The 21561-nt window shown below is 53.7% G+C and overlaps 1 protein-coding gene across 8 annotated transcripts in view; it reads right to left on the bottom strand.

Moving 5' to 3' along the window:
* CTBP2 (C-terminal binding protein 2) overlaps positions 1-21561 on the bottom strand; it is a 158003-nt gene that overhangs the window by 27632 nt on the left and 108810 nt on the right. For 6 of the 8 annotated variants that reach the window (XM_026494358.4, XM_026494359.4, XM_044382244.3 and 3 more), the window contains one exon: positions 21043-21202. The exons of 1 other annotated variant lie outside the window; for it this stretch is intronic. In XM_026494358.4, the coding sequence (XP_026350143.1) occupies positions 21043-21100 (58 nt within the window). In that variant the 5' untranslated portion in view covers positions 21101-21202. Of the gene's footprint in view, positions 1-7536; positions 21203-21561 lie in introns of all 8 variants that reach the window. One more of the 8 variants, XM_026494360.4, reaches the window with a different exon arrangement.

Below are 21561 nucleotides of genomic sequence, written 5' to 3'. Positions count from 1 at the left end.
TCGATTATGGACTATAAGCATGATTTCTGTTCCATAAATCTAAGAAACAAAAAACCCCCAAACTCCTAGGTACCAGCAAGGCTCCTCCTGTGAAACAGCTTTAGAATTCTTGCTTCATATAACCTTGGGGATAAGAAATTAGCTCCAAATGCCTGAAAATCATCTTTTATATATATATATATATATATATCCGCCCCCCAAATGTCTACCTTCTTTGGATAATTAGCTGCCAGATGCACTACATATAATACGTGGCTCCCCCACAGCCCTAGCCTGGGCCCCTCACCTAGCTCACTCCCCTAAAAGCAAAAGCACACAGGTGCTGGAGCCACCGGATATCCACATGCAGGAGAATGTAGCTAGACCCCTACCTCACACCCACGCGCAAATTGGACTCAAAATGGTTCAAACACCTAAATGTAAGAGCAAACATGGTCAAACTCTTCAGAAAGAAAACACAGGCATACATCTTCATGACCTTGGATTATGATACCAAAGTGCAAAGCAAGCAAAGGAAACAAGTACGTAAACTGAACTTCATCAAAATTAAAACTTGTGTTTCAAGGGCAATATCAAGAACGTGAGAAGACAGCCACAAAATGAAGAAAATATTTGCAAAGCACATATCTGATACCAAAAGCCAATGAAGACTTCTTGTCTGCTTCCTGGGCTCCACGGGTCCATGGAAGACCCAGGTCAAGCACTGAGGTCAGGGAAGCCAAATGGGAAGCTGGAGAACCACAGTGTAGGGCAAAGATCATGGAGGAGAGCAAAATGGCTGAGAAACATGTGAGAAGATGTTCGACATCACTACTCATCAGGGAAATGCACACCAACATCACCACGAGACATCAGCTCACAGCTGCCAGAACAGCTGTCCTCAAGAAGACAGGAGACAGCAGGTGCTGGCGAGGATGTGGTAAAAAGAAAACCATGTTTACTGTTAATGGGAATGCCAATTGGTCCAATGACTGTGGAAAACAGTTCTGGACGTTCTTGAGAAAAACAAAATAGATCTATCACAGGTCCAGCCCTTCCACTTCCGGGGATATATTCGAAGGAAATGAAAACAGGATCTCAACAGATATGTGCGCTCTCGTGTTCATCAAAGCATTATTCCCAACAGCCAAGATATGGGAACAACCCAAATGCCCATCAACAGATGACTGGATAAAAAAGGAGAAGTACACACACAATACAATATTATTCAGCCACAAGGAAGGAAGATATTCTCCCATTTGCAACAACACGGGTGGGGCCCTGAACACATCACGCTATGCCAGAGAGGTCAGTCAGAGAAAGACAAGAACGCACGATATCACTTGTATGTGGAATGTAAAAAGGGTAAACCTGTAAAAACCAGAGTGAACTGGTTGTTACCAAGGAATGACCCGGGGTGGGGGGGGGGATGCACAAGTGTGACAGTCTCACGATGCAAAGTCGCAGCAATTGTAACGCAGAGACCCAACGTACAACGAATACAGACAAGGATGTTGTATGATTACGTGACACACTAAACGCCACTACGCCCGTGACCGTGCTGCCACACGCACATCTAGCAAAGTCACGTGCTGTACGCCTTAAACTTACACAACGTTACACGTCAAATATCACGCAGTTAAAGAGCAAAGGTCAGGTGGGAAAGGAGCGTGGTGAAGGGCTCAATCGGCTTCCCTTTTTCTTGGGCAGATAATCCTGCCCATACTCACCCACACTGTGGAGTCAGCTCGGCCCCCTGTGCCCCTAACTCTGTACATCTTCCAGAAAAATCTGGCCCACGCTGTGTGGTCAGGACTGCTGCCTCTTTCAAAGATTTTGGAGAGGCAGTCATCCCTGGAGGAGACTAAGGGTGGGAGGAGATACAAAATCACAAACTGTTCTTTGGAAGCCAAAGCTGAGCCTGCCAGGTCACTCCTTGAAGGCAGGGGCTGTGCGAGTGGGCGAGGCCCCGCTCTTTCTAAAGCAGGAAGACAGAATGCCCGTCTAGAGAGAGGGCACAACCAACCTGTTCCGGGAAACTTCGGGCCTGCTCAGGCCACACAAAAGAGGGTCTGGAGACAGGAGCTTGGGCAGAGGCGGCCGGTCCCAGAGTAGAATAGGCTCCACTCTCTCCCAGGAGAACATGAATCGATTGCTTTAAACTAACTCCGCAGGAAAGCACAGCCAGGACGAGCCTCCTTAGCCACCCTCTCTGTGTCCCGCGTGTTAGGCAGAAACCCCGTGTGACCCTGCAGCGGCCCCCCAAGAGGGCCGAGAGCCCACTTCAACCAAGGGGTGGGGGCTTCCTGGCCCGGGTAGCAGAGGGCTGGAGCTCAAACCCAAGTTCCCAGACCATGCTCCTTGGACGATCACAGACACATACACCCCTGCAGAGGGGGTCTGAGCCATCGATGCAGGGGTGGAGGGTGCACTGTATAAGAAGTTGACAGAAATTCCCAGATACCCAGTTTTGTGAAAGGCCCGTTAAGCTTTAATCGGACTCAGGCCTGGCAGAGCGGCCCTCACCCCCCAACACAGGCAGCAGCAGGCTCTTCCCCAGTCCGCCCGACCACAGCCCAGCCGGACGCTGTCCTCCACGGACAGAAGCACCAAGTGCACACCCAAAAGATCACAGGAGGCTACTCTGAGAGGCAGAGAGCTGGGGGACGGGCCTGGCCTCTGAGCTCTGCAGTGCCCCCCAACCCAGAGCACTGCATCCGGTCGCAGAAGTGACCAGGAGATGATGACGATGCGTAAAGCACCATTTCCGAAGCAGGCCCAGGCTCTGGCCAAGGCCACGCAGGTTTAATGACCTCAACACTCAAGTGACTTCTTCTTATGCTTGCTGCATCTGCACACGCCCACGAGGCAGGGTCAATTCCTACCTTCCTTTGACAGACATGGAAGTGGAAACAGAGAAGCCAACACGGTCCCCAAAAGATACACAGCGTCCATTCAACTACCTTATGCTGGCGGAAGTCCTACTCCCTGGTGTGCAGGAGTTTTCCAGAAGCCCAGTGAGAACGGAGAAATTCAGACTCTGCCCAGTAAAAACTGCTACAAGAGCAAAGGGTGATACCAAGTTCAGGCTCTGCACTCAGTCTGGTAAGGAGGAAATGACCAAGGTTCAAATTCTCCTGGGCACTGACAGGTAGAAGGGGATCGCTCCCACTCTGGGAAAATAGCAGTCACCAGCGAAGGCCAGGAACGACAGGTCAGTCCAGTGACCTCCAACAGAGGGTGGGAATCATGGGGGCCCTACGAGGGCGGGGAACGGCTCCACCTGGGGCCTTGAATGCAGAGGGCAGGAGCAGGTGACCGCTGAGGGGCCACCCTGAATTTGGAAAAAAATGAACCAGAGCCACATCTGACTCCAAACACGTGCACAGGGGCCAGCCTGAAAGACGGATCAAGTGCTTGCCAGTTTTATGGGCGCGGAACACATGGCAGGGGTTCTACTGGCTTGGAAAGGCTGAGCCGTCAGCACCTCTGAAGTGCACGGCTGCTCCCCAAGCTGGACGTGTCCGGGAGGCGACTGTGGGGAAGAGGGTCCTGGCCAGAGAGAAGAGTTTTGGCTGAGTGGCCTCAGACAAGTCCCCTTCCTGCTCCATGGGGCTGGAAATTTCTTAGCCATGGAGGTAAAAAAAAAAAAAAAAATCACTCTGCAGGGAAAAAAAAAAAAAAAAGCCTGGGAGATGCCCAGGGAGTCACAAAGTGGCAGCCAGGATGGTAAGAGCTCTTGTAGGCCGGGCCTCGCGCACACAGGTCTTTCCTCCCCCGTGCCACCTGGGGCCATGTCCTTGCTCTTGGCCTGTCCACGATGTCTGCAGTCTGATGGCTGCTCCAGAGTTGGTGCTCGGCCCTCAGCTCTTCCCTCCAGTGCACACCATGTCCTTAGACAGGCATTCCCAACAGCACCAGGCTCCCCAAAGGCCCCCGTGTGTGTCCCCTGTGAAACAGGGCACCACCCCCACCCCTGACACTACCCCAGGCTGCAGAGCACCCAAAGACCAGGCCTGGGTCTTACACACTTGTGAGCGTCAAACGTCTGACCTGGGGCCCGGCACACGGCTGAAGAATCAACGAGCCAGAGCCAAGCTCCCAGGCGGCCTTAATCGGTCCATGCTCTGTGTTCAGGAGCGTAGGGGATGCCCTACTTGCCCTCCACCTCTCTTCAGTCAAACAGCAAGATCTTGCCAAAGTAAGGCTCTCTAGCCGAAGGGCTGATGTCATCACCCTGCTGCCCTGCAGGGCCAGCTCAGGGTCACGGTCCCCAGATCCCCATCCCACCCCTCCCAGGCTGGCTCTACTTCCGGGTAGGGGATGGGTGTGATCGGCTGGCTCTGGGTGCCTCTGGGGCTTGGTGGTGGCCTCCCTCCCGCCTGACAGTTTGAGAGTCCTTACCCTCAAGCCCGTGCATCGCCCCTCCGTCTTCCTCCCAGCACTGGCCTCACATGCAGAGGGTCCCTCCAAGAAAGCCAAGGACAGGGAAGAAATCCCCAGGTGTGCACGCACCCAATCCTCCATTCTGATTCCGAGACTGGAGTTTTCTCCCGCGGGGCCTTCCTACCCAGGAGGCCAGGCACCCACACTGTGTGTTGGCACTGCATCAAACGCTGACACACGCATGACCAGCTCTGATGACCAGGAACACGGTGCCAACCACCCGTCTCCCCACAGCCCCAGCACCAACGGACCTTGGATGCGTCCTGAAAGGTCCTCAGGCAGCGGCCCAGCTACTGGATGGGGGTCACAACACTTAATAAATCCGAATGCATCCAGAAAAATGCCTGGAAGGAAACAGACCCCCGGACAGAGCAGACCAGACTGCAGCTCTCATTTGAAACTGTGAGCGCGGGTGCGCTCTCGGCGAGCCCTCTGCGGGCGGTGCGCTCTGCTGTCTTAGGGGAAGATGCAAACACGACCGTGGCTGCAGAGCCGCTGTTCACAGGATGCGCCCCGCTGCACGGTCACAGACAGGCTCCATTACACGTGATGTGCGGGAGGGGGCGACGCTGGGTTGCAGCCACGGCTGGAAGGTTCTGCAGCTTGTGCCACGGTCAACCAGGTCAGTGTGTAAGCGACAGCAGATCCACCAGATGCCAACTCTCACCCAGGTCTGATCAGGTCTGATGTGCAGCTAATCCCCCATCACGTGGGGCTGGCGGGCTGCACGCGTGGCCCTCCTCATCTGGCCACCCTGAACTGCCTGGTCCATGGACTGGCACACAGCCTACTTTTGCACCCACAAAGCCAACCAAGGGAAGCAGGTAGTTCATGGAGTAAGAAAAGCACACAGGTGTTAGAACAGCCAAAGAACGTCAAAGTAAAACCACGCACTTAACACCAAACACACAACCCACTGGAAACCTACAGACTGCCTCTCCAAAGAGAGAGAAGAGAGCTGCCTTCCCTGACCCTCCAGAGCAGAGGGAAACCTGAGTCAGGTGAAGACCAAAACGAAGATTTAGTCACCCTGGCTGTGCCACCAATGACCGCGGTGGCCAGAGCTGGGTTTGAAGACGGCCATCCCCTGGCTCAGCCCGGCAGCACAGGCTAGCTGCGGCTGCCCCGTGGGAGCTTTGGGTTTCCAGACTTCAGGGCTGGGGTGCTTCCCTTAAGCATAAATGCTACCCTCTCGGGGGCAAAGCGACTGCCCGGAGCTTGGTGCTAGGAGCCAATAGATCCAAATCTGGCTGTGGATGCTATGAAGGCTGCCCCCCAAAATGCCAGTCCTACAGGCTGGAAGCTCCGGGGGAAGCCAAATTCCTACCCCCAGGTCCCTGACACACCGCTTTCGGGGGAGGGTCATAATGACACACTGAATGTAGCAGAAGGATCGAGGAAGAGAACGACCACTACGGGACAGATCATCCGACAGAGAAATTTATTTGCTGGCAGACTTCCGACTGCAGGCTTCCTTGGCACTGGCTGGCTGCCATGCAAATGAAACAAAAATCAATATCCTTTGGTCTGCAAAACAGTGTGTTAACAATCATACTCCAAGCAACTTAAATAATATCCCTCAACCCCGTACCCAAATAACGGGGAATGTTTCTGCTAGAAGGCCGTGCAAGATAAACAGAGGAAAGCAGAAAATAACGCAATTTTACAGGTCCTCCTTCAGCAAAACCTTTCCAGGACTTCAATGAGGAGATAATCTTTCTGTGATTATGACCAAACCCTCCCGTTGCTTAGCAACACATAATTAAGGAATATGTTTTCAGATCCGCTTTGCAAGCCCGGCCATTATCAGATGAAATTACTGGAGCAACAAATGTCATCGCCATGCAAATTAGTTGGTTGCAAAGAAGGAATGTTTGCGAGGGAGAAGGTGCACACGCTCTCCGCGTGCCCATCTGAATTTCTCCCGCCGCACACTGATGAGCGGGAGAAGGAAAACAAAAGTCAAAGACATTGTATGATCAAACTTAAAAAAAGCCACACTAGCCATTTCAGCCTGCTGGTAGCCACGAGCTCACTAGCCCCACAAACGTGATAGAAGAACTAATACAGCCCCTCAGGGTTTTAAGCTCAGGCTCCCCCAGCTGACAAGGGGGTATTTTCAAAAAGGTACGTCTTATTTCTCACGCCAGTCCCTCCACCCGAGAATTCGATTGATTCAGAAAAAAATTTCATTTGAAAGGGATTCAGTTTTCTAAATTGGGGCGGCAAGAAGGAATAGAGGAAAAAAAACACTGACGAACAGCTTGAATTGTCAGTAAAGATTCTACAGTGAAAACACAAAGTAAGTTTTGTTCAGAGAACGTCCACCTGGAATTTCACCCACAATACCCAAGGAAACACACGTAATAAATTATACTTGTCTACTGTTCTGAAGCGAACCACCTAGGACGGTTCTCTCTTTCTCCAACTTGAAAATGGATCGTTCCCTACAAGGAAACAGAATTCCCACCTGTATTTCCCAAAATGAGACTACGTCTGCCTTTGAAACCAGGAGTTCTAAGGGATTTCGTCATCCTGCTTTGTTTAACACACAAGCCTGGAAGCACACCCGGATTTAGCCCTACGGTGGCCCCCTCCTCGGATACTGGGCACAGACCCTTCAGAAGTGCGTTTCCATGCTACGACACACTTCTAATGGCAAGCGAGTGATGCACAATTTGTGGGGGGGCACTGGAAAAATACCCCCACCTTCTCCAGAGCCACCAAAGGTGAACTGGAGAAAACAAGACCCTCAGTGAGCTGACGGTTTCATTCTGTTCTGAATGATTTCTGGGTTTCCCCCAGAAACACATTTGTGTTGCATAAAGGGAGAGTCACTTATCAGCTGGAGCCGAACCAGAGAAAGGGAAGGCCATGCTGCTGTCCCAGCAGGTCAGCCTGAACGGCGAATCTGTCTCCCCCAGGAGAACCCGTATCAGTTGGCTAGCTGGCCGCGTGGGAGCGCGTGCACGCATCAGGGCGTGGGTCTGGGCTCTCCAGGCACGGCAAGAGAGCAACGAAAGTGTGAAGACCCACTGTCCTGTGCTCAAAGCTCTGCCCGCACCGTCCCCTCAATGTCCCAAGCGAGGAAGGGCAGGGAAGGGTCATTACTTGTTTCTGGAGCAAGCATGGTGGACACGATGATGGGGGCCCCCGTCCGCCGGGCCACCTTCTGGTAGGGCAGTTGAGGCGTGTGGAGGCTCTGGCTGGCCGGCGGCAGTGTGGACGGCTCCGCGGGGACACTGGGCTTCCGCAAGAGCTGCGGGCTGCCGTGGGGACTGGGCAGGGGCGACGCGGCCACGCTGCGCTCCCGCTTCAGCAGCTCCATGGGCACTGTGTATGCTGTGGAGTAGGCCGTTCTGGGGCCCGGGTGAAGGGGGGTGGTGGGGCCCGGGTGAGTTAAGGCCACCCCGGCCTGTGGGGGGTACGTGGGGCCCAGCCGTGCTGTCAGGGCGCAGGGGGTGGGAGAGCTGTACCCAGAGTTGGAGGGGAAGTGGGGGGCTTGGGCGCCCACCCCAGGGGCAGAGTAGGTGGCCGCCGTCTCTAGGAGGTGCTGGGATGGTGCGCTGGAGGGGCGGCGAGCCAGGTCTCCCGCGTGGAGGGATGCCGCCTGCAGGGGCCCCACGGGCTGGGGCTGCAAGGCCGAGGCACCCAGTGAAGACAAGTCACCGTGGAGCTCGCTGCGATGGCTGAAGCTGCTGGAGCGCACCCGGGGCGAGGGGCCCCCCCGGCCCTGCCTGCGCAGCTGCATCTCAGTCCTGCAGGTGCCAGCCAGGCGGCTCAGCACGCGGGCCTGGCCCAGGTTGGGCGCGACGCACTTGATGTCTGCATCTTCCATGGTGGCCAGGACGGCTGGAGAGTCGAAGCCCTGCTGCAGTAGGGCCACCAGCGTGGCCTCCGCCACCCCCTCAGCCCGCAGGAGGGCCAGGAACTCAGGCAGCGTGCTCCTCCTGCCCCCGAGCCCCTGGAAAGAGGACAGGTCCGCCTCGTAATTCTCATCAGCCATCCTAGAGGAGACACTGCCCCGGGCAGGCCCGTAGCCGCGGTTCAAGGCTCCAGGGGCCACCCCCGTGCCGCCGTCAGAGACGCTGGCTGCGGTGGGGTCCACCACCAGGCAGGTGGGGGCTGCCGGCCTGGCAGGGGCAGAATCCACGGGCCTCTCACCCACGTCGTTGTAGAGCTGGCTGGCAGGGTAGGCGGGGGCCTCCGTGGCGTACCTGCCCTCGGCCAGCTCCCCTGCGCACCGCATGGGTGATGGGGCCCGGCTCTGCGTCCGCTGCCCCTGAGCCATCCCTTTAGCTGCGGGATCCCGGTACAGGTGCCCGGTCTCCTGCAGCGCAGGGACCCGGCCTGGCACCTGATCCCACGACATCCTGCTGCCCGGCACGCCGTAACCAGGCAGCGAGCGGCCGAGTCCCGGGTCGCGGGGGTGGCGGGCCTCCTTGGGCGCCCCAGCGGCTCCCGCCGCGTCCCCGTAGTAATCCCGCGGCAGCAGGCCACCTCGGCCAGACATCAGCGCCTGTCTGCTGTCGTAAAAGGTGAAGTCGGCGAGCGGGCTCTTCCTTCCAGCCACAGAGTTGAGGAAGGCCTCCCGGTAGAGGTAGGGCTCGGCGGCGCCCTGCGGCTCGTACCACAGTCCCGGGGCGCCACCGTCCGCCACGGAGCTGCTCCTCGCGGGAGCCTCGGCCACCTCCCAGGGGCCCTCGTACCAGCCGGCCGCATCCCAGCTCTGGGAACGGCCAATATGGACCGGGCGGCTGGGGACCGGCATCGGGCAGGAGGCACGGCGGCCGAGTCCAGGGAGGACGCCGGTCTCTATAAATCTTCAGTTACACACATCACAACAGACCCGCTGCGTTCTAGACGGCAGGAAAGACCAACAGGGGGTTTTCTATTTCAAAGGATGGCCTGAATTATTAATCCTCCGAAACATTAGTAGACAAAACACAACACTCACGGTCACTTCGCCTCACTCCCCAACGGCCGCACCAGTCCCAGAAAGGAGGCTGTGCCAGGCTTGCCGGCCCCCCTTCCTCCTGGGGGGTGAGCTCACATGGACCTCGGCTCTCTCAGCGTGGGGATTAGGAGCTAAATAAAACCCCTAAAGCTTTTGTTCCATGTGACATCTCGTTAGATGGAGGAACACGGCTGAGGGCTCCAGCCAGGCCTCCCGACCTGCAACTGGCAATTACTTTCACACTGACGCTCTGGCTTATCTCCTGGTCCTCACCAGGGTACTTTTGGGATGAGCACTGCCTCCCCCTCCTGTCGATGCCTCCCCCCACCCCTGCCCACAATCGCCTAAAAGTGACAGAAGGAAAATAGGAAAAGACCGCTTTAATGTCAATTCAATCTTAACCCACCCTGATGAAACGTTAATCCATTGCACACGGCTAAGAACAAATTAAATGTGAACAGGCAGGCGGGATACAAAGGAGTGGGGGGGAATCACGCACAATTCTAGAACACGAGGTACCCTGAGAAATGGGCCAGGTCTGCAGCCCCGTGCTCCGCCAATATTGAAATCTGGCTCCGACTCTGGTTACCCATCAAATGAGTTACATCGCTCAAGTCCAAATGGATTCTTTACTTTATTATCGTAAAACACAGATCCCTTCATGCTGCCAGGGATAAACAGACAAAAAAAAAAAACACCTCTGTGTGTAATCTAGAATTTGCCATTTTAAGACTGCCACGGAGGTCACTGACTAAACCCCGACATCACGGAGCAAAACCGGGAAGCGGCTGCAACCGAGGCGGCCTCGTTCCCGCAGGCTGGGGCTGGCCTACATTTTGCAGACGGTTTTCCAGTATTCCTATGGACTAAGATTTTTACATCCCTCACTAGGGGCTTTGGGTGCAGTAGCGCAAACAACAGCAATTATTGAATTTAGATAAAGGAACACCCCAACTAGGAGCACTGAAACATTTCCTAATAAACACCGAAGGGTCCGAGAGAAGCAACACTGCAAAGCTTCAGGTTCTGCTCCCCCAAGCCTGGGGGTCCCGAGGCGCAGAACTCACCACAAGAACAAAAGCGCGCGACTGTGGTGTCCAGTGAGAACATTTACAACTGGGATCACGCACCCATCTGCAGCCGTGAAACCGAAGAGTGGTGTCTTCACCCACAATCTCTCTCGGTGTCAGATTCAATTAGAACCTTTCACTTAAAAATCCCAGTTGTTAAAAAAAAATTTTTTTTTTTTGCATGAGTACTGAAAATTGACAGTGAGAGAGTAAAGTAGGTACAAATCCCTTTCCAGGAACTGCAGGGACATGGTAATGCAAGACGGTGTCGGGGGCAGCGCCCCCCCCCCCCGATGAACACACACACTGAACTCTGGGACAGGCTCTGTTTAAACACTCCCCCAAAGCTGGAGCCCTCTGGCCACCCACCGACTGTTGAGGAACTGGTGGGGATGCAGCCCAGGACCCCAGGCTGTGACCCCAACACCACGGCCCCCATTTCTGACCCCAAAATACCAACAAAGCTCGAATTATCTGGAAAAATTCCCTGGCAGGCGGAGAGGAGACCCAAATCCTCCTCCAATCCCCTCCATGTCCTGGGATGCATGGGAAGAAAAAAAAAAATTAACAAGCCACACTGCCAAACGTTGGGTTTCCACGTAGAAAAGAAGGCTGCTGGCGCCAATTTCTGGAATTCCTCTGTTGGCACAACTGCCACCACGGGCTGAAAGGCCTGGCTGGGCAGGGGACGGAGGAAACAGGCCTGGCCACACCGAGACAGCATTTACACGTCTCACCAGCAGCCGGAGGATGTGTTCACTTAGAAGATCCATCAGAACGGACAGGAGGACGTTACAGAACCCCAAACCAAATGGAAACAGCGCTATCTGGTTACAGCAGATCACTTCCCGGCGCGGCTGGGCTGGCGCACTTCGTGCACATTGTCCCCTCCTCCGGGCGCCGCTCAGCTCTTCCTCCCCTCTGCAAAGGAGAGGGCCGGGGAGGATGGGGCGTCTCCCTGGGGACCCTTCTCAGAAGGAGCACAGGAGACAGGCTGGCACGGACACAGCCTGTGGGTCAGGTGAGACACACCTCAGCCAGAGAAAAGACACTGACCAATGGATATTCTCCGGAAGCCTCCACCCGTATCTAACTCATCACCTCTTCCCCTTCCAGTCTTGGGTTTTTGGGCCAGAGGGGACCTTTTAGGCCTCTCTGTGGGGATTGCACCCCATTGTCACCTCCTCCTCCATCACTGGCTAGAGAACGTGGCTGGCTGGGCAGGACGGACAACCGCAGTCCTTATCCTCCAGAAGGGACCAGAAACCAGGCATCTTTGGTATCTTGTTTTTCTTACAGTTTCCTTATTAGAGGATGTCCGCATCTGTGTGAATGTCTATACCAGGCGGGCCCCGTTCTAGGTGCTCTGCCCATAAGCGACTCTATAAGCAGGTATGATTATGTCCCATCCCAGATGCTGGAGATGGAGCCTGGGTGCCCAGCCCAGGGCCATAGCGTGTGGGACGCAGGTCAAACTCCAAAGCTAATGCTCCACTTTCCAGAATCCCTGCACTGACCCTGGGTAGCTCTGCTCTGGTGCTGGGAAAGGAAACCTCTTTAACACAGTAATCCTATTATTTGCTTAAGATTTTCCCAAACTCCCAAGTTTTGACGAGGTCACCTATAAAATTAAGTACTTGAGTATTGGAAAGTAACTCCTGAACTTGGACTCTGCCAGCCCTCAAAGTGGGGTGCACGGTGCTGCTGCTGGAGCCGGGGACCCCCCGCTGATAGCTGATGATGGAAACTGCCTGAGGCCTCAGATTGGCCCATCCAGCCATTTCCCTTTCTTCCCATCTTGTAATAAAGAAAACATAACATCGCGTGGCTCTAGGGCTCAGGGGCCCCCCACTCACAATGCAGACACACCCCCTCAGAGGCGGGTGCGTGGGCTCCGAGAGCTGCCTTCGCGGAATCTCTCTGTAGTGGGGAAGCTCTGGGGACTCACCTGGCTTACGCACATCAAGTTCACGGTTCAAGTTCACCAATGGAAACAGTACGGTCTAGAAGAACGTGTACCCAATGGCTCCTAGGAAACCATGAATGGGTTTCTGAGAAGGAACGGAAGGTGTAATGCCAGAGGTGGGCAGCAGTCGGGGGAGAAGCTGCAGGGTGGGCGCTACCTGCTGCACCGGAAAGAGGTGGCCCGGGTCTCCCTTCCATCACCCAACCCATTCTGCTTGGAAGCCACCCAAACTCACGCAGCCCCGGCTCCCCAAGCCGCCAAATATTATGACAGATGTTTTCCTGTGTTAGGTAAAAACACCTGTAACTGGACTCACACTTTCCTAAACACTCTGGCAGATTTTTTTTTTCTTAAAGCACACTGCAGTCTTTTAGAGAGAGCCGCTTTTCTGAAAAATCTCATGTTGACTAAATAAAGCAAGATGGGACCAATTTCTGAAAGAGCAACGAGTCTCACAGACTTAACTCTTTACTCGTGTAAAGAGTTTCACTACAGGAAATTGCATCGAGTAAAAAAACCATCTTCTGAAAATTGAGAGACACACAAGCCAAATTCCCTTGCCAACAAAATGAACCCAAGTGAGAGCTGACCATATGGAATAACCTGGATAGCAACCCCCAGGGCCATAAGCAGCACCCTCCCCGAGCCAATTGTTCACTTCCCAGTGCAACATGATGCAGACCAGAAAATGCTGAGAGAGGATCTAGAAGGTTCCAGAAGAGCAGGGAAGAAAATCAAGGAGGGGACAGACAACCTGCCAGCCAGCCCTTCCACGGAGCAGTCTTTGGGCAAGCCACGCACAAGCATTTCATGTTCCAACCACGACGGTGACCTAGGATACTGCTTGAAAAGAACGGGAAACAGAAGGCTAGACTGTGCTCTGGGGTCTACGCCTCACGTTCGTTCGTAAATGAATTCCGTATACATCAAGCGCGGGGTGGAGTTGGCCAATCTAAAGTCTGGACTCACATGAAGGGCACTGGGTCTGACTGCCGGTCCCTTGACAGCTGTGCTGTTTCCGGCCTGCCCAGTGGCCAAAGCTCGCTCCTTCTCGGGAGGCGGCCAGGCCCAGCTCTGGAGCATTTCTGGCCGGACTTCAATGTCTCAGTCCTCCTCTATCTAGTCCTCGAGGCCACGAGGCCACTGCAGCTCCGCGAGCTAAGGTGGAAATGAGAGCCCCTGAGATGTTTCCTGTGCCCGCTGGACCCCGGGATGGAGCCCGGCAGCACCCGCACCTCGGCCTTCCACAGTCGGCATCTCCCGGGGGACACTGCGGAGGTTAGTGGGTTACGCGCTGTTTTCCGGCAGAAACAGTGCCAAAAATAGGCCTAGGACATCCTGCTTCCTACTTTTCAATGTGTACAAGCTGTGTTGGTTGGTTGTTTCTGTCAAGTGTTTCAGAATTTATGTTTAAAAACAGCTTCCTGCCTTTAAAGTTTTCTGTCCTTCTGTTCCCCCGGTGCCCCGATCAAAAGAACTTACTTGGCGCATCTAAATCGAGGGGGTGGGGGACCCACGTGCGCGGGTAAAACAGCAGACAGGACGCTGTAGCGGGGCTGTAAGGCAGCCTGCATCTACGTTTTCACGAATGCAAAGAGAACATCAGAATGTCCCGACGTCGTTTCAGTCATCAAAGGAACAACAGCACCGACTATCCCGGGATACACGATGCATGCCCCCCATTTCTTAGGAGAAAGACGGAGGCTTCAGATCATCAGCGCACCCCAGACCCGAAACGGAGCCTTGTAACCAAACCAACCCTTCCAAGATCAGCGGTCCTCAAAACAGTCCCAGGCAGCACATAACTCAAGATTTAGCGATTTTAGAAAGTGAAAACAAAGGCTTGCATGCTGCTCCTGACTTGGTTTCGTAACTAGATTATAAACACCATGACACCTGTGTTATGAAAATTAGCTTTGATTCCCACTCGCGATGGGGCAAAAAGTCCATTCCTCTTTTAGGGTGTGTTTTGGGGTGGGGGGAAGCGTGCGCTGGAACCCCAGGCTGCTATGCAGGCCTGGGCAAAAGCCACAGGACAAAAATCTACCAGGAAAAGCTGACAACTCCCCGCATAAGGTCTGTGCAGGCAGGTGCTAGACGAAAACCACCTCCTTCCCTCCTCTCTGTAAAAACCTCCAGTAACAGCAAAAATCCCGCAAAATCTCAGCATCTCGGGTAATCCCCAACCCACCCTGACATTGCCACCTCTCACTCCATTACACTGTGTGTTTTATGTCCCTTCCCCTGTAATGGGTTCAGAATATTTGCGATTTCCCTCCTCTCACCTTTGAGATGCCCTAATCATTTCCATTCATAAGGATCCAGCTCAAATAACCTTCCTCCAGGAAGCTACTTTCACTCACTCTTTGTTACTTTGTCCCTAAGTCCAAAGAAATCGACGCCCATTAAGGGGGAAACACCACCGAAATAATCCAGGGAATACAGCAATTGGCAGAGGCAGCCCATGGTTTCCTCACTTAAGGTGACAGAGCCCTGTCCCTCCCGACACGTCCTTTCCTCCATCACATGCTTATCTGTTCAGCACGTGGACTGTAAGGTGACCAGATGGGTGTGACGGCACAGGACTCAATGGGGACAGCCAGGCCCTGCCCTCAAGGCACGTACTTGGTGATGGGGAAAGGACAGGTGTACAGAGTCACCAGGAGGACCCTACCCATGACCACCCTGGCCTCTGAACCCACACCCACTCGGAAGCACGATGACCCGGGGCCCCACTATCCAACACTGCCTGGCAATAGTCCACACTGCCTCAGCCTGCCGTGCACCGTGTCAGCACGCGGGCCCCGGTGGCCGTCAGGAGACGGGCTGCCAAGACCTTCTGTGGGAGGTGAGAAGACTAACTCTCCACCCTGCTTCGAGAATCTGTTTCCCCTATTCCAGGGTCCAAATGGGAAGGACCCTCTTGGCACACACACCTCTCCAACCAGGGCATGGGAAAGGAGCCCAGTCGCTCCGATGACCAAGGGACATGGCAAGAGGGACAGGGAGGAGTGGAGATCACTCTGACCAGGTGCACGTGGATATGCAGAACGCGCCCCCTCCTCCCACGACCTCACGGCCTGGCTGGTGGAGCTGAACCCAACTCTTGCCTGGACCCAGCTGGGCCTCGGTTTGTTATAGCAAGAGCCCCATTAACGTTAGGACGTTCCTAAAACCATGGTTTGGTGCCCTGGGTATAAGTCAATCAGAAACAGGAGCCTCATTTCCGTGTAACCCTCATAGTTTCTGAAAAAGGAGTCACAGTGCGAAGAGCGGGCAGCCAAGTGTACCCTGGGGTTCTGGTTCCATAGTCACCCCAAGTACCTATAATTAGGTTGAGCTGTGTTGGGACCTACCCAAGCCCAGGAACATCCTCCACATTTGCGTGCAGGCCTCTGGCTCTGCGAAAGCCACGACTGCTCTACGCCCTCGGACCCACTCTGACGAAGGAGACTAGGCCTGGGTCCATTGGAACCCAGGCTTCTGTGAGGCGCTAACTGAGCCCGAAAGGAGACAGCCTTTCCTCAAAGGTGCTGTGACCAAATGAAATGCACATAAAGCCAAGTCAGGAGACACAAGTGGCCCTAGGGCACCCGGGAGGTTTGATCCCAAACACGGACAGAGACAGGGGGCTGCCAACCCGAGGCAGGGCAAGACCCACTGTGCTGGGGGAGAGGGCAGAAGCAGCAGCCACTGGCTAAACATGCCATACCCCCAAACCCCAGTGGGAAACGGGCGGCCCTGACACGCTGCTCGCAGAAACACGGGGAGTTAAAAGATCTGCCAACCGCAGCGAGAGCCCATTCAGTGAATCGGCAAGTGCAGAGAAAAGCTGACGTCTGCACGTTACAGGTGAGTAGCAATAGAGGAGAAAACACTTCACCTGATTCTCGCCTGCAGACACTGAGCCCCTGTGGGGCAAGTCTAGGAACCCAATCCCTAGCCGACAGACAGCGGGCACCCCAGGGGAGCAGCCATGACCAGACAAGGGAAAATGTGGATTCTTATCCCTTGCAAATAACTTCCATTAAGCTTCAACTTGGTCACACTCCCTCCCTGTACGGATCCTTTACATGGAGCACATTGTCGCAGAAGATTCGTTTATGCCTGGAGTTTAAAGTCATGTCTAGCTGACTATTGTATATTTACATAGCTAATGTAATTATCGCTAATCACATAATTACTGGAAATGTGCATAATTGCCTGAGCCAAACATATAATTATAATGTATAGCAACATTATGAATCCCCCTTTTAAAATCCACATTTTGGGGCTATTTAAGGATATTTATTAGAAACGACTGTGGACTACCTAGAGATGGCCAGCTTCAGCAGTTTCTGTGCAAAGTGCTGTGAAGTGCTTTCAAGACCAAAACAGGTAAAACAAAATAGCGTAAAAATAAAAGACAAATGACTCTGGCCTGGGTCTGTCGACTCCTCTCTACCTGTGGGGAAATACCGGCCAGTCATGCTCTATGGGCTCCTGGGGGTGTGAGCTGTGCAACGAAGGCTGCTGTGAAGAAAGATCCCCCAGTCATCCCCAGTGCCTCCATCACCTCAGCCATCTGGAAAACCTGGAGGCTCGGAGACATCTTTGCTTCTAGAACATTCCGGGACCACGAATAAACTTTCTCAGGGGAATGTTGTGCTGGGATGTACTCTCATGGTGACAGGCTCATCCCACTGAGAAGAGCAGACCACCACCAGAGCAAGGGCTTCTTTTACCTCATCCCTGCAACATTTTCTGACTCCTCTTGTCCTCCTTGGTGATGAAATTGACATAGAAAGATTCCCAGAATTTATAACTACTCATGTGTTCAACAGGTATCAGTTGGTCTCTATTTTCCCCACGTCCATTTAACCAGCCCATTCTCACCTCCTTTTACCTCCGTGCTCATGAAAACATCCTAGACGCAAGACACATCGCACAGGACTGTTTATTTAAAAGGAGGTTCACATCACTCATTTTTCTCCGGCAGAGGGAGAGTCCTCTCCTGAGTTATGTTCTAAAGGGGGCACTAATCACAGCTCAACTGACGCAGTCACCAAGACCATTTTTCCACATGTGTAAGCCGCTCCAACAAAATAAAGTAAAATGAAATACCTACTTTTTCCAAATTACATTCTCCATAGCCACAGGAAAGGATGGTGTTTAGTGATTTATTCTACCATAACCCACAATAAAATGTTCTAACAAAAAGTCATCAGCAAAGCCATTCTGGTATATTACCCTCCTACAAACCCAGAAAATGCTTTCCAGAAAATGCTTTTCTGGGCTACTTTTGCAATACTGAATGATAGTAAGCCCTCTTCTCTGACCAAAAGATATTTGGGGCAAATCACACCAGCTCTGCCACGATGTAGTTAACAGAGTGAAACTCTGACGGTGCAATTCGCGAATGCAATATATTATGCCAGCAAACTCAACAGAGTGGGAAACGAAGACCTAAATTACGCCCCAAAAAGAGGAGACGGCAGCCTGGCCCTGACCAGTGCCTGTTATCAGACCCTGCTCCATAATAATTCTTACACAATAGCACCCTAGGTCTGTTTGATATCAGGCATCAGAAAGAGCGGAGAACAAATTATAAATATCAAAATAGAGCGGTCGCTTTAAAAAGAAAAATTAAAATCTGGCTTTTAAGTCAGCTTGAAAGACCATTATTCCAACTGATTTGGATGAAGTCCCAAGGACTGGCTGGTGAGAAGCAAAGCTCTCCTCTGTCCTGTGCTTAAATCACGACAGACGCGTGGCAGGGGTGGGGGGAGGTGATGCGAAGGTGCAGCAGATTCTGCCCTCTACACCCTGCCTTCCCCTGACTGCAACTCAGAGCCACAAAGGGGAGAGTGGCTAGGAGTGGCCACAGCGGGCTGGGGTTCAGGAAGAGACCCTGATGTTTCTAGGAGGAAGAGGCTGGGCCTTGGAAGGCAGGTAGGAGTTCTGGAAGCAGCATCCATGCAGGGATGATATCGGATTGCGCCAGACTGGCTAGGCTGGAGCAAAAGTGTTCATTACACAGGGGAGGGGGAAGGAGTGGGACCCAGGAGGGCCTGTCTGGCATGAGATCCCACAGCCGGGGTTTGCGCACTGGGGTCTTCAGGTGGGTGGGAGGACAGAATTCTGCAGATTTGTTCCCAGAGCCAAGATGACAAAGCTCCTATGCGCCCAGAGCGTTACAATAGAGCAAGGCAGCTTTCATGCTTTTAATCATAAAAATCTAAAAATAATGAGCTACAGGAAGTCCGGGGCAGGGGGTGGGCATTGGCAGAGGGAAGGAGACAATAGTTTGCGGAGCTCCCTGGACTTTCTAGAAGGATGTTAAAGTTCAGCTTTACAGAACAGACACCGGGGGCAGTCCGAAGCCAGGGGTGCAGACGCACGAGACCTTCAGGAGGGAGAAAGAACCGAATCCACGGGACTGATCTGAGAGAAAGACCACATAAGGAAGAGCAGAGTGCCTGGGTTCCCGGGCACACAGACCAACTGCTCTGTGCCTCACTGGTGGCCACCTGTCCCAGCCCGAAAAAGATGCTCGGTCGGTGTCTGAACACGAGGGTCACCAACGAAGCTCCTTACAACAGCTGTTATACGGGACGGGACAGCAAGCCAATGTTTGGGATCGTGGATTACAAGTGACACCCGAGTGACTGAATTTCCCAAGTCTGTCCTGATGGCACCTACTGAGAAACTTTAAAAACTGTAGCTGCCACCAGCTCAGGAATGCCGTTCATGAAGCAGATACTGCAATTTTGGTGATGAGAAGTGGGTGGGAGGTTGGTGGGCCACGCTCAGGAGGGGGGGTCCGAAAGAGCAGTCAGTGGGTTTGCCCTTGCTGACAGCTCTAACAATACTGAGGGGAAGGCCACAGGCTCTCCAATCCCATTCTCGTCCCCGATGGGGTACGTCTAGATAAATCCTGGGATGGGGGTGGGGCGTGGAATCAGCACCCCAGGGATTCCACACGTGAGCCTTGGAGAGCTGATTCACTAAGTTTTCCCCGAACAGGGGCCCCAGTAGCCTAAAACGAAGCACCTTTCCATTGGAGATCAAAAATAAATTTAATAAATCCCCACACGATCGGATGAACCTAGAAGGGGGGACACGACCAACCAGTTGGCCTGGGCTCTTCAAAGAGCATCAGTGCTTCTGAAAGTCAAAAGGGCCAAGAAAAAACGTTTAGACGAAGGGGACCAAGGAGACATGACAACTAAATGTGTCCCTTGGTGAGTTTCCGCACAAACCAAGCAGCTGGAAACAGATGGGCGGGGACGATGAGAACAGGCGGTCTGTGTGAGAGAAGGGGTCTGTGTGAGAGAAGGCCGCAGTGAGGTTCAGACCCCTGGGCGGGGGCATCATGGTGCTGTGTTTACATCAGGAGAGGTGCTAAAAGGGGACACACACCACAGGTCCTTAAGAGTGAACTGCTGCATCTACAACTTTCTTTCCATCGTTCTGGAAAGTCCACACACACACACACACACACACACACACGCACGCACACCCCCCGCTATCTGTACATCTATAGGAAAGCACGGGACAGCACATGCTCTCAACTGGTGCATACAGTTGCAGGGAGTCTCAGCGTCCACTGTAGTCCATCGATCTTTCTGCAGGTTTCAAAATTTTGTCATGTTTATCAAGACCTTTAAATCCCAAACCCCCACACGGCAGCAGGAGCCCAGGGCTGTAGGGGGCCAGTGAGCACAGCTTTGCTCTGGGGTCTTGGGGCTCTTGCCGGGCACACAGTCACACACTACAACATGTCTTTGATGCCTCCACCGCGTGTGGCTGGAGCCACACCTGCTTCTTGGACAAACCGTTCCGTGTGGGCAGCTGTGGGCTGTGCAGTGTGCGAGCGCATGCGGGGCGGGGGTGGGGGAGCTGCGGAGCCCACCCTGCCTGGCGGGCTCCCCTCCGTGGCCCCTGTCACAGACCCTGCAGCCGAGTCACCGGTCACCAGGCCGGGCCGACCCAGTGGGCAGCGTGGCCGTGGCTGCCAGGATCGGTCAACCCGACGCCCGGGGCCGTGTGCTCTGGATTTCTTACTGCTCCCTAATTAGGAGGGGGTGGTGTTTAATCAACATCTCAGAGGTTTGTCCCCAGGTCTCCATTAGATTTTAATTATGTTTATTTTTCCTTTCATGAATAAAACACTTCCAGACATTTTCAAAGATACCAGGGATGTGAACACATAATGAGGGGTAGCACCGGGCTCTTCAGGAATATCTTGGAATTCATCACTGTAAATATCTTAATCGGAAACAGATAAAAGTCCGGAAACCTCAGAAAGTGAAAAAAGATGGCCCTGTTACAGTGTCCTCCCATCTGCAAGGGGACCTTAGGGTGTGCACAAGAAACAGACCGAGGGCCACTCCCTCCCCAGCTGTCCTCCTAGCCCCACCCCTCCCCCCGGAAGCCGGGCACCCCTGTACGCAGGTCAGGTCTGCTGACTACGCGGCCCAGGACCTGCGCAGGGGGGTGCTCAGGCCGGGGGTTTCTGGCTGCAGTGGGTTTCAGTCTGAACTGGGAGCCAGGCCCCCACGGGTCAGCAGTGAGTGGGGCGAGGGTTCCAGGGCGGGACTACGCACCTTTGGTTACAAACCGCCAATCACGCTGGCTCTTACCTTCACAAATTCTGTCCAATCGCTGTCGCTTGACTTTGTGCTTATCCACAAGGGCCATTCTTTATCGAACTTTGCAACTCTCTGATTCAAAAGGCAAAGCGGTCCTCTAAGAACTTAGGGGAACGCGCAGGAGTCTGTGGGCATTACGCCACTATGAACCCTGAAACAAGGAGAAAAGAATCCTTACTCTCTGGACACCCTGGGGGCAAGGACAACAGGTCATTCAGGACTTTACTGCCACTTCCTACAAGGGGACCTGTCGCCAGCGCTCGCTCTCCTCCCTCCAACACGGGAGACGGAGATTGTTCGAGTCCACTGTTCCCGTCTCCCGTCCTCGTCTCGGACAGGAAGGGAGCGGACGCACAAGACAATTGTTTGTTTCTGCAAGCAGTAAACGGCAGCATCTAAAGCTCTTGCTTTGAACTTCAGGGCTGTCCACACCAATTGCCGACAACCTGAACCGTTAATAATTTGTACTCCAACACTGGAGACCACGCTGCGGGGCCAGCGCTGAACACA

This window comes from Ursus arctos, unplaced genomic scaffold (assembly GCF_023065955.2).
Source record: "Ursus arctos isolate Adak ecotype North America unplaced genomic scaffold, UrsArc2.0 scaffold_7, whole genome shotgun sequence".
Classification (NCBI taxonomy): domain Eukaryota; kingdom Metazoa; phylum Chordata; class Mammalia; order Carnivora; family Ursidae; genus Ursus; species Ursus arctos.
The sequence above is the reverse complement of the archived record's forward strand: the minus strand, read 5'-3'. Positions and strand labels throughout refer to the sequence as shown.